The sequence below is a fragment of the Calidris pugnax genome, unplaced genomic scaffold (genome assembly GCF_001431845.1).
Source record: "Calidris pugnax isolate Ruff unplaced genomic scaffold, ASM143184v1 scaffold215, whole genome shotgun sequence".
NCBI lineage: Eukaryota > Metazoa > Chordata > Aves > Charadriiformes > Scolopacidae > Calidris > Calidris pugnax.
In genome coordinates this window covers 1,053,414-1,068,834 of record NW_015090997.1, presented here as the reverse complement: position 1 = coordinate 1,068,834, position 15,421 = coordinate 1,053,414, and the positions used below count along the sequence as shown (strand labels likewise).

The following is a 15,421-nucleotide window of genomic DNA, read 5'->3' as shown; positions in this document are numbered from 1 at the left end:
TCCAAAAAGCCCTGTGCAGGCAGCAAAACGCCCAAGGCCACCCCTGCCTGCCTTCCCAAAGCCAAGGGACAGGAGCTCCGGCGGGTTTGAAGAGCTCCAGAGCCCGGAGCGGCTCCGCAGGGAGGGTTTTTTTGGCACTTCCAGCATCTCCTCTGCTGCGGGAAGATGGGGAAAGAAAAGAGCGGCGACAAAAAGGGCTTTATGTCCCAGGGCTTTCTCAAAGGTCCTTTGAGGGCCCCGGGTGATACGGCAGCCCCTGCCCGCACAGGCTCCCCAGGAACTGCTCGCCGGGGACGGGCTGTCCCCTCCGTGCCCAGGATGCCATTCCCTGCCAAAAAAGCAGGAGGTTTGTCCCTTTGGGAAACGGGCCAGGTCGCTGCGCTCCCCCTTCCTCTTCATCAGCTGGAGGCGAATGTCGATGTCGAACTTCCTGCAGTGCTGGATGTACTCGTGGCTGCCCAGCGCGTGTTTGCTGCGGGGACACACACACACCCCCCACCACACGCTGAGCACTCTCCATCCCGTGGAGACACCCCAAAAATCCACCCGGGACACTCCCTCCCAACACCCCGATCCCCAAAGGTCCTAGATTACTGAAGGTTTGCAAAATTAGAGCATCGATACTGAGGGTGAGTATTCCTGAAGGTAATCTAATCTTTATTAATAGCGATTAAATTAATTTAGTTGTTTCCTTCCATACTTTAGGATACTGGGACATGTAACTTCTTTATCTGCAGACTCCCAAGAAGTTAAGTGCTCACTTAGATGATTTAGCAACCTTGTATTACAGGCAAGAAGAGCAGCAGAGCCTTTAGGATCCGTGTCTCACGATAGGGAAAATAGAAACCAAGTTGGGGATGATTTTCCCCGAGACCTAGCCCTCCAAAAACGAATACTCAGGACATTTCAGACGGAGATCAGCCCTGCTCCATCCCAGCAGCACGGCTGGGGCCAGGCAGGCTCAGCTGGGGCTCACCCACAGCCACCTCCCCTGCGAAAACGGACGTTCGTGGCAGTTTGCTCTAGGAAACTCAAAGAATAAGGGTTTGAAGAGCTCCAGAGCCCGGAGCGGCTCCGCAGGGAGGGTTTTTTTGGCACTTCCAGCATCTCCTCTGCTGCGGGAAGATGGGGAAAGAAAAGAGCGGCGACAAAAAGGGCTTTATGTCCCAGGGCTTTCTCAAAGGTCCTTTGAGGGCCCCGGGTGATACGGCAGCCCCTGCCCGCACAGGCTCCCCAGGAACTGCTCGCCGGGGACGGGCTGTCCCCTCCGTGCCCAGGATGCCATTCCCTGCCAAAAAAGCAGGAGGTTTGTCCCTTTGGGAAATGCCCTCTGAGCTGGCTGGGTCCATCATAGAGCAGAGTGCTCCCTTGGCAGCCTCGAGCCACCCACAGAGGGGTTTGCTGTATAGAATCACAGAATGGTTAGAGTTGGAAGGGACCTTAAAGATCATGGAGTTCCAACCCCCCTACCCTGGGCAGGGACACCTCCCACCAGCCCAGGTTGCTCCAAGCCCCCTCCAACCTGGCCTTGAACCCCTCCAGGGATGGGGCAGCCACAGCTTCTCTGGGCAACCTGGGCCAGGCTCTCACTACCCTCAGAGTGAAGAATTTTTGTCTAATATCTAATCTAAATCTCTCCTTTTTCAGCTTAAAACCCTTTCCTCTCGTACCATTGCTCCCCTCCCTGATCCAGAGTCCCTCCCCATCTCTCCTGGAGCCCCTTGAGGGACTGGAAGGGGCTCTAAGGTCTCTCCACATGGAAATGCTGCTGTACCCACAGCTAATTAACATCTGGCACCTCTGCTGGGTGTGAGCCTGGGGGCACACACATGCACACACATGCACACACGTGTGCTGGGCTACCCAGCAGCAGGAGGGCTCAGTAATAACCCCCTGAGCAGCCATGCCAGGCAGCCCGGGAGCAGGGGCTGGGCTCCTCTCACCCTGGGCACGGGTGCCACACAGGCTCTCCCGGGCTCAGCAATTCCCAGCCGTCCCTTTAGGGCCTAAAGCAGCAGCTCCTGGAGGCCATGGCAGAGCTCCTGCAGATTTCCTGCGGCAGGGCCAGGCCTCGGGAAGCTCTCCAGGAGCAGGGGAACAGGAGCTGGCTGGCTGCACCGCGCCGCCGGGAGGGACGGCCTGTGCCTCTGCACGCCTGGCTGCTGCCCCTTCCCCCGCCGAGAGCCCCCCCGAGCACCCCAAAACCCCGCCGGCAGCGCTGCCTTCCTCAGGGAAAAGGCTGGGAGGGCAGGAGGGATCTGTGCAAATCTCAGCCCCCATCATCCATCCTGGCTCCGTGGTGAAAGGAACCCACTGCAGCCCTGATCATAGAATCATAGGATCATAGGATCGTCTAGGTTGGAAGAGACCCTTGGGATCATCGAGTCCAACCATCTCCCCTACTCTACAAAGTCCTCCCCTACACCATATCCCCCAACACCACATCTAAACAGCTCTTAAACATTCAGGGATGGGGACTCCACCCCCTCCCTGGGCAGCCTGTTCCAATGCCCGACCACTCTTGCTGTGAAAGTCTTTCCTAATGTTCAATCTAAACCTCCCCTGTTGGAGCTTGAAGCCGTTCCCTCTCATTCTGTCATTAATTACCTGGGAGAAGAGACCAGGACCAACCTCTCTACAGTGTCCTTTCAAGTAGTTGTAGAGAGTGATGAGGTCTCCCCTCAGCCTCCTCTTCCTCACACTAAACAGCCCCAACTCCCTCAGCCGCTCCTCATACGATTTGTTTTCCAGCCCCCTCACCAGCTTCGTTGCCCTCCTCTGCACCTGCTCCAGCACCTCGAGATCTCTCTTATGATCCTCCTGTGCCCCCCACACCCGCTGCCCCCCAACATATTTTGTTCAATATATAATATTTTCCACCTTTTCTACCTTATTCCTACAATTTAAGCACCAGGCTGGGAGAAGCCGGGCTCTGCTGCTCCGCTCGGTGACAGGGCTGTTATTAATACTCCTCCAAAGAGCTTTTTTGGCAGCTCCCTGCTTCCCAAGCCCTTGTCCTGGAGCGCGGGGGTCAGCGTGATGGATCCCCCTCCACCGGAGAAAGATGCTCCCAACGCTCTGCTTTGGGCCAGAGCATCTCTGTGGCTCAGGAGGCAGGAAAAGGGAGGAGGAGATGGATCATCCCTGGCCATCCATCACACTCAGCCGAGCGCATGAGCCCCAGGATGCCTGGGTTGTGTTGTCACCCCCCCCCTGCCCTCCCCGTCCCCCAACACTCACTTCTGCAGGAACTCCTCCAAGCCGCAGATCTTGAGCACGAAGTCCTCCACGTCGACGGCGTGCAGCTCGTCGTGCGTGTAGCACAGCGCCTGGTAGATGAGGAGGTCCACGGTGGAGGAGCCTGCGGGGAGAGGGAGAAGCATCTTGAGCCCCTGGGGTGGTGGGAAGCCCTCCCAGATCCATCACCCAGGTAGATGAGGAGGTCCACGGTGGAGGAGCCTGCGGGGAGAGGGAGAAGCATCTTGAGCCCCTGGGGTGGTGGGAAGCCCTCCCAGATCCACCACCCAAGAATCACAGAATCACAGAATCTTCTAGGTTGGAAGGGACCTTAAAGATCATCTTGTCCAACCGTCAACCTAACTGACAAAAATAGACACCCACACAACAAACAAGCAGCACCATCACTAAACCAGACCTCCCAGCACCACATCAACCCGTCTTTTGAACACCTCCAGGGATGGGGCCTCAACCACCTCCCTGGGCAGCCCAGTCCAATGGCTGATGACCCTTTCAGTGAAAAAATTTTTCCTAATATCCAGCCTGAACCTCTCCTGGCGTAACTTGAGGCCATTTCCTCTTGTCCTGTCGCCTGTGACTTGAGAGAAGAGACCGACCCCCACCTCTCTACACCCTCCTTTCAGGGAGTTGGAGAGAGCAATAAGGTCTCCCCTCAGCCTCCTCTTCCCCAGGCTGAACACCCCCAGCTCCCTCAGCCTCTCCTCATGAGACTTACTCTCCAGATCCCTCACAAGCTTCGTTGCCCTCGTTGGAGTTTTCTTCCCCTGCTTCACACCCCCCCCTGCTATTGCTGGGGGGGGGGGAACAGGAAAGTGGGGTACTCACAGGAAAGTGGGGTACTCACAGTCGCAGGTGAAGGTGAGGGGCTCCCTTAGGCTGTCACACACCACTGTCACCTTCAGGCTCACGCCGTGTCCCAGCTGCTCGGGGCTGAGGTTGACGGCGTTCCACACCAACCCGGTGAGGGAATAGTCCTTGGTGCTGTAGCCGGATCGCAGCCTGAGGAGGCAGAGACAGGTCAGAGTTTTGGGGTTTTGCCCCACTACCCAAAAAACAACCCATCTGGGGGCGTTTTACAGTGGGATGGATGCTCCAGCCCTGGGCGGGTACTCACACGTCCAGCATGTGACAGAATGCAGCCACCTCCTCATCCCGCTCCTCGGAGACTTCGAAGAGCTCGTAGCCATTGGCGAAGGAGTGTGGCCGGGGGGCAACCTGTGGGGCAGAGCACGAGCCCATCAGACAACTGCAAGGTCCCCGGTGGCTCCAGCCCACTGCCCGCCCGGGACAGGGTTTGCTGGATCCCCCCCGGGAGCCTTTGCTCGCCCCAGGGGAACAGCAGCTCTACAGCAGCACAGGGGAGATGTGGTCCAGCACAGGAGGGGTCTGGGCCAGGTGGGCACCAGCCACAGGACACATCACCCATGTCTGCACCGACACCTTCCCCACGGCTGGGAGAAGGGAGAGCTGAGGTTTTGCTGCCCCCAGCCCACAAAACTGGCCATTTCCAGGCGGTTTCCAACAGACCTGGTGGGGACATTCCCCAGCAGAGATGAGGGATGGGCACAGATGGACCTGGGCATGGGCAGAGATGGACCTGAGGATGCCATGGGATGGACAGGGACTGTCCCCAGGCCACCAGGGTGCTGCAGCAGAGCCTCCTGCCGTGGTGCAGGGGCTGGTGGCACCACCGTGCCAGGCTCCCCCCTCTCTGTGCGTGGGGGTCCCCGGGGCCTCCATCACTCTTTGGCAGCGAATCAATGGCCCCGCTGTCAGAGCAATTAACCCAGCCAACAGCTAACGGGAGGCAGAGAAAGGCAGAGAACACAGCAGCCGCTAAAGACAATTTTAATGCTCTTTTATAATTAAGTTTCTGGCACCAAGAAAGCTGGGAGTGACTTACGTAGCCCCCGCCAGTGATCCCCAGCTGCATCCCTGGCTCCCCAGGGAGGGGGAACCTGCGAGGAGGGTGACTTCTCTGGATCTTTATCTCCTCCCTTGCCAGAGGTGGGACGAGCTGCACAAGAGCTGGGGGCTCTGCCTCCGGAATGGAGCACCCCAGGGGAGACAGGGGATCGGGGAGCCCCAAAAACCCCCCCCAGCACCTGTGTGGGCAGAGGGGAGGTGTCCCGCTCGCCGGAGGGAAGGAGGGAGCCGGGAATAGGAAAAGGACGTTGTGAGCTGAACAGGAAAGGGATCGCCCGGCTGCTGGGAGGAGACTCCCGGCTCTTTCCGGAGGATCTTGTGACATTTTGCACGCTGGAGGGACATGAGGCCACTGCAAACCACCTGTGGTGTCATCTCCGGAGACCGTGGCACTTGCGTGCCCAGCGTGGCATCACCAGGGCACTCAATGTGCCCGTGCCCTCCTGTGGCCACCAGGCTTTGGCTGTGGGGTGACAGCGATGGCTGGGGTACCCTCAGAAGCTGCAGATGGCCCCAGAGGTGTCTGGGCATGAGGGTGAGGAGAGGAGGCAGCACTCGGGGTGGCTGCGATCCCACTGGAGGATGTTCCACTGGATGGGCTGGTGGGACTGGGATGATGGGACTGGATGGGATGGATGGCAATGGGATGATGACCGGGTGGGACTTGCCCTTCTGCTTGGCTTCCTGGCCCTGGTTCACCTGCCCTGGAGGGTTTTGGCTGTGACTACACAATCCCACACCCCTCGGGGACATGCACAATCTGGAAAGGTCTTATTGACCCCCAGGGACAGTGTCTCAGGGCACAGATGCCTCCGACCGTGATGCACAAACAAGACTCTGAGGAGCCCCAGGGATGGGACAAATAAAACCAGCCTGGAGCAAAGGAAACCCAGCAAAGCTGCAGGTGCCCACGGCCCCGTTCACACCCCAGTGCTGTGTTTCCAGCCCTCCCCAGTACCGTGGCTCCATCCCAGCCCCACTCCCAAGGCAGGGAGAGAAAGGTCAAGCCCTCCCCAGTACCGTGGCTCCATCCCAGTCCCACTTCCAAGGCAGGGAGAGAAAGGTCAGGTTGGATGGGGCTCGGAGCAACCTGGTCTGGTGGGAGGTGTCCCTGCCCAGGGCAGGGGGTGGCACTGGGTGGTCTTTAAGGTCCCTTCCAACCCAAACCACTCTGTGATTCTCACCGGGTCGATGGAGATCCTGCGGTTCTTGTTTGGTGCCAGATTCTTGCGGTTGCCGAAGCGGGAGACGTAGGTCCGCGGGGGGACCTGGGGGGGCATGGTCTTGCTCCGTGCCACTGGTTTGCCGCTGGATTCCTTCTCGAAGATGCTCCTGCCTTCCTTCCAGCCCCGGGCAGCTTCTCGCAGCACCTCCGACTCGTAGGTGGACTTCAGGTTGAGGCAGGTGATGGCATCGTTGATGCCCCCGTAGTCGGCGATGCCGTAGGGGTCCTCCTCGGAGATGCGGCGGCCGAGGAGCTTGCCGTGGGCCCGCTCGTGGGCCGCCGAGAACATGTTGATGTCCCTGGGCTGGGGTCCTTTGGAGGACGGGGGGGACCCCTTCCCCGAGCGCTGACTCCCCTCGGGAGAGCTCCAGAGGGGGTGCCGGGGGGGCAGCGGGGGCGGTGAGAGCTTTTTGGGGGAGCTGCCCCCGTCGTCGTGGGGCGAGGTGCCGTTGAGCGGCTCCCTGAGGAAGTCCCCCCCGGAGCCCTCGAAGATGTACAGGTAGTCCTCGGCCAGGGGTCCCTTCAGCCAGGGCTGGGGGTCTGGATGGGGAGGGCTGGGTCCGGGGGGGGGTCCGGGCGCAGGGGGGGGACCCTCAGGCACCACGGGGATGTTGTAGCTGAGTGTGGGGTCGGAGCCGGAGAGGCCACGCGCCGCTTTGATGCCGTCACAGCCGTTCCTCTCGGGGGGGTCATCCCAGGAGATGAGGGGCTGGTCCCCCCGCTGCTTGGCCCGGTTCTCCTCCTTGTCCTGCCGCAGGCGGGAGAGCGCGTCGTACTCCATCTGCAGAGCCTCCGCCAGCGCCAGCTCCTTCCGGCTGATGCCCACCGACTCCAGGGACTTCCAGTGCTCCCCATTGCCCCGCGTGGAGGACATCTCTCCGGGGACCAGGACCTCTTCCTCCCAGGCTCAGGAGAAAGGCATGCTGCACCGCCGGCCACCTGGGCAGAGGGGAAAGGCAAGGGTTAAAGGCTGGGCGGGCTACCAGAAGGAAGGTTGGCCAACAAGGGTCTGGCTGGCAGCAGCTGGTGGTCCAGCCCTTCGTCTCTGCCACGAAAAAAGGAAATCACAGCATCATAGAATCGCCGAGGGTGGAAGGAGGAAGGTTGGCCAACAAGGGTCTGGCTGGCAGCAGCCGGGGGTCCAGCCCTTCCTCTCTGCCACGAAAAGAGGAAATCACAGCATCAGAGAATCACCGAGGGTGGAAGGGACCTTTCAGGTCAGCGAGTCCAACCATTGACCTAACCCTGACAAAAACCAGCACTAAACCACATCTCTAAGCTCCACATCCACCTGTCTTTTAAGGAAGCGGACCCAAAGATGACAAATGGTGTTTCTAACAAAAAGGCATCACAGTAGATACGTGGTTTTGTTTTTAGACTCTGTTCTGCCCACGAGACTCCAGTAGAAGAGAGAGAAGGATGGATCTCTACAGCAGCAGCTGAGAATTAATCCTGAACCTCTAAACTTCAACCTGCTGATTTTCTACAGGTTTGAGATGGGAAATTCTCTAACGCCACGTCCAGTGGATGCTGCAGCATTTGCTCCACACTGCTGAATGATGAAAATATGACTGCCAAACCCAAAATATTTAGCAGCTCAGCAATGCTATGGGGTTAAATAAAGATTTTGCTGCCTCCCACCACCCCCCCCTGGCCCCAGGACCCCATGGCCACCAGATTGGCCCCACGGCAGCTGCTGGGGCTATTGCTGGAGCCCGACGTATTTTCCTGAGGACAAAATAAGAGGCAGAGAGCAGGGGGGAGGGCAGGGGGGGGGCAGAGCCTGCAGCTGGTGCTGACTCAACCTGCAACTCCACAGCGGTGGGATGCGCCGGTGACGGAGGACAAAATAAGAGGCAGAGAGTGGGGAGGGCAGGGGGGGGCAGAGCCTGCAGCTGGGGCTGACTCAACCTGCAACCCCACTGCGGTGGGATGCGCCGGTGACAGGCCCGGGACGTGGCTCTGAGGTGCCTCGCTCGTCTTGGGACCAGCACAGCCTTGAGAAGAAAAAAAAAAAAAAAGAGGCAGGAAACCCAAGGCTTTTTGAAGCAGAAAGGAAAAGGTGAGAAGGGACAAGGTGCTGCTGCCCCTCTCGCCCCACACCATGCCCACGGGGAAGAGCATACTCAGTTTGCAGCAGCCTGGGCTGGAGAGAATTCCAAACCTGCCTGGATGCAGGTCCTGTCCAACCTCTAGGTGACCCTGCTTTGGACTAAATGGTCTCCAAAAGTCCCTTCCAACCCTCACTGTTCCGTGATTCTGAGGCATCATCCTCCCGTGGCTGGTCCCCAGGGTTTTCCCTGGCAGCGCCCTGCTCTCTCCCCATCTGAGGGCCACAGCATCCTGTCCCCAAACCCCATTTCAGCAGAGTGAACTGGGAAAGCTGGGAGTGCCCAGTGCTCACCAGTTCCCATCGTTATTCCCCAGCACCGACCAGCCCTGGCTGTTTCACCCACTGGGCACGGCAACGGGGACCCAGGCATGGGGCTCTGCTCTCATCACCACGGACCCGTGGGTCCCTCTGAGCCTCTCAGCAGCCTCCAAACCCAGCTTTTTTCCAAGAATCCAGCCTCACGAGCAATGAGGAGAAACAGCCGGAGCGGGAAGGGCTCGCTGGCCCCCGACCAACACCCGCCGGGGGCCGTGACCGCAGGGGGGGCTCTGCCAGCACCGCGCTCCCCGGGGAAGGATGTTTCACCTCCTCTTCCCTTCCTAGCCAAATAAATAACCAAGTGGATGTTAAACAGAAGAGCGGAGAGAACCCGAAGCCCCTGGAGAGGGCCGGCACTTGAAATACTGAGAGCCAAGAGGCAGCTGAGTGATGTGGGGCTGCGGCCAGGGCTCAGCACAGGGAGGACACGGGACCTTCGCCGTCACCCCTGGCTCTCTTCTGCCCCACACAGGGCTCTGCTTAATGCTCTGATTTAGGGCAAAAGAGTGCAAATTGCTCCTTCCCAGTGATTGAAAGTGTTTCTGCTGGAAAGCGCTGCCGGGGGCTGTGGGCATTGCTCAACCTGGGCACCATCCCTCAATGCCCATGGCAGGGGATCCTCTGCTTGAGCAGCAGGAAAGTCCTTAACCATGAGGGGAGGAAGATGAGCAGGTCCCTCCAGCGATGGAGCAGCCCATCTGGCACGATACGTGCCCCCCACATCCCACCCCATGGCATGGGGCAACCACCTCCAGCCTGGGCTATGCTGGTGACCACCCTCCTGCAGCACACAGCACCCTGTGGAGCATCACCACCATCACCAGGCTGGTCCCTGCTGTCCTCTCCCAGCCCCCAGACACATCATCCCCTCCCCACCCTCAAACGGGCCCTCCTGACCCCGGGACCAGATGGCTGCTAATTAGCCCAGCCCAGGCTTCGTCTGCTGCAAACACATCTCCTGTGAGCGAGGTGGGTTTGACCACCAGGCTCCCCTCTCGGTCCCCCCCAGCACCAGGCTGGCTGGGCACCTCACTCCACCAGCCACTTTGTGCTGTCTAACTGGAAAAATGGCTTTTTTTCCAGTTAGAAAACCAGGTTTGGGTTGAGGACGGGCTGAAAATGCTCCCTTCCTCAGCATTTCAGTCCCTGCCGGCAGCCATGGGCTTTTCCCAGAAAAATAGAAATCCCAAAAGCTGGCAGTCCTGGGCTTCTGGAAGCCGAACAAAGAAAATCTGCTTTTAACCCAAAAGCAATAAAATCAAACCCATTTCTTTGCGGCTGACAAAGCCACAAACCCATTCTCATCTCCAAGAGAAGCATCTGCATCTCGCTGACGTTTTGAGGGGAGAAACGCTGAGGTTCCCACATGGATGGATGGATGGATGGATGGGTGGGTGGGTGGATGGATGGGTGGGTGGGATGCAGCAGGACCCACACCCGGGTGGCATCAGCAAACCTGGTCCTGCCTCCACCATGAGCCACGTGGGCACCGTCGGAGCGGCCAGGACACAGGGATGGGGATGGGAAGGCAGGATCAGCCCACACTTGGCACAGCAACCCCACGGTGCCCAACACCAGCCGGAGAAAAGCCACAGGGGAGGGGGCTGCATGAAACCCGGGGGATGTCACCTTGGCTGGGGACACCACGAGCATCCTTGAGCAGGTGGGGAGCCCGTTCCCTCCGGAGCCAGCACTGAAGTGATGCAAACCCACGTGGAAAAGCCCCAAAATCCCCCAGTCGTCCTCCAAATCCTTGGCTGGTGACCGGACTGATGGCCAACCAGCTCCACCCACTGCAGGCTCCTTCTCCTGGGGGTTTGGTGTGTGGCCACCTGCATTTCCACACAATTTCTCCCTCTCCCCAGCAGCCGGTTACACAAATTTCCAGGGACTGTGAGCCGTGGGTGAAGTCTCAGCACAGGAGCTCCCCAGGAGGGAGATGAATTCCAGCAGAGCAAAGAAAAGCAGATTTTTTTTTTTTTTCCCTCTTTAAAATACTACTGCTAATAAAGTTGGGGTAATTTTCTGACTTTAAATTTCCTGGCATCCACCACAGTCACGTCAGCCTCGGGAGACCCATCCAGTGAGCACTTGGGATCCCACCTTTCGGCGAAACTCTTGGCTGTGAGGAATCCCTGCTGCCATGCAGGGCTGGGCTGGAGGCACATGGGAGGGAAAACCACTCAACCACTGGAAACCCTGTGCCCTAAGCCCCAAATTACGCTTTAACGCAATTTTCTTCACGGTTTGCACCAGCACAGCCCCCCAAGGGACACCGCAGCCTTGCAGGGAGCCACAGGCAGCACCACATCCCTGGTGTAACCCGCCAGCAATCACTGCTCTGCTCTGCACGGCCACAGCAGCGGCACCGAGGGACCCCATGGGCACGAAGCCAACCTCATCTTGGGGACAGCCCTTGGAGAACATCGGTGCTGAGACCAAACCCAGCTCCAAATCCTCTGCTGGGAACCTCTTGCATTTTTAAACACAATTTTGGAGCATCTGCTGGTTGAAGCACGGCCCCTTGTCCAGCTCCCAGTGTCAGCACCCTCCCTGCCAGCCCAACCAACACCCCCCGGGCTCTGCACCCCCAGGAATGGGGAGGGAAGGGAGGTTTGGGCTGAGGCTTTCACTCCAGCAGATCCCGCAGAGTTAATTTTTCAAATACCAAACCATTTGGATCCACCCAGGAGCCAGCCCAGCCCCAACCAGGGCTCAGGGGCTCCGTTACCCCCTTCAAAACACCCCCCACACCAGCCAGTCTGCTCTCTGGTGGCTCCTGGGGACATTCTGCAGGGCTTCGGGGTGAAGGATGCTCGGGCTTTCCCTGTCCCCACACCCAGCATCGCTGGGACAGGGAGGGACGATCCCAGCCCTCGTACAAAGAGCTGAGCATCAGGTTGGGGCAGGCTGGTGGGGGAGGATTTTGGGGAAATTCGGCATCTCCTGCAGCACCCCCCCAAGCAGCTGAGCAGCACCTGCTCGACACGGGGAGGGATGAGGGAAACTGAGCAGAAAATCATCCTCTGGGATCCCACAGTGGAGCAAAACCCACAGCCAGCCCCGTGCCCGGGGACGGGAGCCCAGGGCAGAGCCACCACGGCTGGTGGAGCAAAACCCACAGCCAGCCCCGTGCCAGGGGACAGGAGCCCGGGGCAGAGCCACCACGGCTGGTGGGGGCTCGATCTGCACCCCCTATGTCCCCCCATCCTTCCCGCAGAGCCACCACGGCTGGTGGGGGCTCACTCTGCACCCCCTGTGTCCCCCCATCCCTCTCTCCTTCTCTCCCTCCCTTCCCCCTCGCAGGCAGCTGCGTCGGGAGCAGATAGAAAGGTCCGAAGCATCTGGGAAGACATCAAACATCTGAGGGCGAGGAAGCAAAGCCAGCCCTTGGAGGGGCACCTCCCCGGGGTGTGGGAGCCGGGGATGGAGGTTATGCCTATCAGGGGAGACAATTCACACCCATTTATAATCCGGGGGAGGGAGGAGCGGCCCTGAGAAGGATAAAGCACCAGCTTTCACCTCTGGGGCTGCGGGTCCATCCATCCATCCTGCCTCTCCCCCTGAACGGGGTGAGATGCTGCATTCCCAGCCGCCGGAATGGCCCCTGCCTAGCCAGGAGGATGGAGATGGCGTCCCTGCTTTGGGGGACAAGGTGTGTCCCCCAGCTGTGTCCCCAGCCACACAGTGTGTCACATCCTCCTGCCATCACTCCCACTGCCCATCGTGGGGCTACAAAGCTCCCCACACGCACTGGACCCCAGGACCACCCTCCAGCACTGAGGATGCTCCAACTCCTTTGAGGCAGAGCCAGCTCCTCATCCCACGTGGCTTGTGGCATCAGGGGACAGGTCTCCAAAGCCTCCCACCATCTCCAGCACCCCCCCAGAGCAGGGGCACCCTGCTCCCCCTGCTCCAGAAAAATCTCTCTGGTCTCAATTCTCCTTTTCCACCCCAAAACGGGAGGGAAGTGAAGCCTTTTGGGACCTCCTGGTCAACGTCGTGACCAAGGAAAGCCCTTTGGGTGGGTCTCCGGGTGGTGTTTTGACATGGCAAAACGCCGGATTTTAATCCCAGTTTGGAACTGGAGCTCCAGAAAGGGAACCTGGTCTCAAAGGCCACTGAAAAACGAAAACGAAACCCAGTGTTTCGCTCCTGGAGCCACACTCGGGGCAGCCGAAACACCACCCGGCAACCCAAAAACCAGCAAAACCAACCCTCTGAAAGCACCCGCAGTGAAAACAGCACGATTTCACCCCAAAACTGATGCCAGCAGACATTTTCAGACAACTCCATTCATTTTCCCCAGTTTGCAGACAAAAAGCCGAACTCTGAGAGCCGAGGGACTGCGCTCCTGGAGTTCCCAGAGGGGGTTTGGAGCTGGTTCCCCCCAGGAGCACTTCTTGGCAGGGTGGTAGGAAGGTCCTGGAGCTCATCCCTGTCCCCCAGGATCCAGCCCCACGGCCGGGGTCCCTGTGCCAGGCTCCAGCCCCACTTCCCTGCCCAGGAGCCACCCCGGGCATGAAGGACACGGCTCCTTCTGTGCACCCCGAAGCCCCCACCATCAGGTGGAGACCTGGGGGGTCCAGCCAGTTCCTTATGTGCAACAAACCAGAACCCAGGAGCTGCTGCCCCGCACACACCGAGCCGACCAAACGCCTTGAAATCAGCCAGGGCCACTCGTTTCCAACCTGTCAGAGGAGTAATTTCTTCCTCTTCAAGCCGATACGTCTCCTATTAATAGCAGAGCAAAGCCCAGCCAGGTCCAAGTCCTCCGGAGGAGGCAGGATGTGAAGGTGGCCGATGCCAAAGGCTCTTCCATCCTTTTTCTACGTATTTCCACCCTCGGGAGGAAATCCTGCCCCGGGACGATGGGTCAGGTTTGGGATGGGAAAGCCCCCCTGAGTTGGAGCAGCCAAAGGAGGGATCTCTGCAGAGAAGCCCCCCCAAGAGACCTGCGTGGTGGGAGCTGAGCCTGCAATGGGGACAACGGAGGGGACAACGGGGGTGTCCCAGCCAGGTGTAGGGTGGGAGGTGGCGTGGGTGGGGGCTGCCAGAGCCCCCTTTTAGGGTGACAGCCACATGCTCGGCTGCACAGGAGACGCTGAACCTCACCCAGCACCTGCAAAGCGACGGGGCCGTGGTGGGACCTTTCCACGAAGCCACCCACAGACGCATCCTCTCAGGCGGCAGCTCCGACAACGGGGCCAACGAGCCACCACCGGGTGCCTCCTCCTCTCCCCCTCCCCGGGGGCACACCCCCGGTCAGACTTTCCAAATTACTCAGCCCTCCACGCTCTGGTACCCGGCACCCGCCCCCAGGTGTCCCCGGGGGGATGCTGGTGGTCAGGTTCTCCCTGGCACAGCAGCTCCAGCACTCGGTCCCTATGCAAATCTTGGTTTCCTCCATGGCAAGTGCCTGGCACGGTGTGGCTAGTGGCACAACGGTGGGGGCATCAGGGCACCAACTGCACACCGGGGTGCTGGGAACCATCCTGCACGGGGGCTCGGTGAGGCACGGAGGGGCAGGAGAGTGGAGAGATCATAGAATGGTCTAGGTTGGAAGAGACCCTTGGGATCATCGAGTCCAACCATCTCCCCTACTCTACAAAGTCCTCCCCTACACCATGTCCCTCAGCACTGCATCTAAACGGCCCTTAAACACAGCCAGGGATGGGGACTCCACCCCCTCCCTGGGCAGCCTGTTCCAATGCCCGACCACTCTTTTGGTGAAAAATTCTTTCCTAATGTTCAATCTAAACCTCCCCTGTTGGAGCTTGAAGCCGTTCCCTCTCGTTCTGTCACTAATTACCTGTGAGAAGAGACCAGCACCAACCTCTCTACAGTGTCCTTTCAAGTAGTTGTAGAGAGTGATGAGGTCTCCCCTCAGCCTCCTCTTCCTCACACTAAACAGCCCCAACTCCCTCAGCCGCTCCTCATACGATTTGTTTTCCAGCCCCCTCACCAGCTCCGTTGCCCTCCTCTGCACTCGCTCCAGCACCTCCAGATCTCTCTTGGATTGAGGTGCCCAAAACTGGACACAACACTCGAGGTGTCAAGCCCACCATCTCCCCATCCTCCTCCACGCATCCTGCAGCTCCCAGAAAGAGTTCTGCCCGCACGGCGGGGCTGGGATGGGCTGGGATGGGTTGGCAAGCAGTAGCCACCGCCCTCCCTGCCCTCTGCCCCAAGCACAGGGGATGGATCCTGCTGCTGCAACAGCAGCTCTATCCCTGCCCCACGTTCCCTGCTCTCATCCCGATGCTCCTGCAGCTGAACTGGCCACCGAGGAGATGCAGCAGCCGGGGTGCAGCCCCCCCCTAAACTCACAGCACCCTCTTGGGGTGCAGGGGGCCCGGGCAGACCCAGCTTAAGGATGCTGCAATAGGAACTGACCCCTTGGTTTGCTCAGCCCTGCTCTTCCCGCAGGATTTCCATCCCGTGGGAGAGAGCCCCAGCCCAAGGACACCCCACAAACACACGTGCGGCCCCCCCAGAGCCCCCAACACGCAGGGAAACACCTCCCTTGGGATGTGGCTGTGGATGCTGTTGCAGCTCCAGCGGTCCCTTCCCATGGCTCA

The 15,421-nt window shown here is 59.4% G+C and overlaps 1 protein-coding gene across 2 annotated transcripts in view; it reads right to left on the bottom strand.

Annotated features, from left to right (window-relative positions):
• PIK3C2B (phosphatidylinositol-4-phosphate 3-kinase catalytic subunit type 2 beta) overlaps positions 1-7,345 on the bottom strand; it is a 20,676-nt gene extending 13,331 nt beyond the window's left edge. For both annotated transcript variants that reach the window (XM_014955473.1, XM_014955474.1), the window contains exons 1-4: positions 6,369-7,345; positions 4,373-4,473; positions 4,103-4,257; positions 3,241-3,361 (exon numbers count right to left, since the gene is read on the bottom strand). In XM_014955473.1, coding sequence (XP_014810959.1) covers positions 3,241-3,361; positions 4,103-4,257; positions 4,373-4,473; positions 6,369-7,283 — 1,292 coding nt within the window. In that variant the 5' untranslated portion in view covers positions 7,284-7,345. The remainder of the gene's footprint in view (positions 1-3,240; positions 3,362-4,102; positions 4,258-4,372; positions 4,474-6,368) is intronic.
• Positions 7,346-15,421: the final 8,076 nt, after the last annotated feature.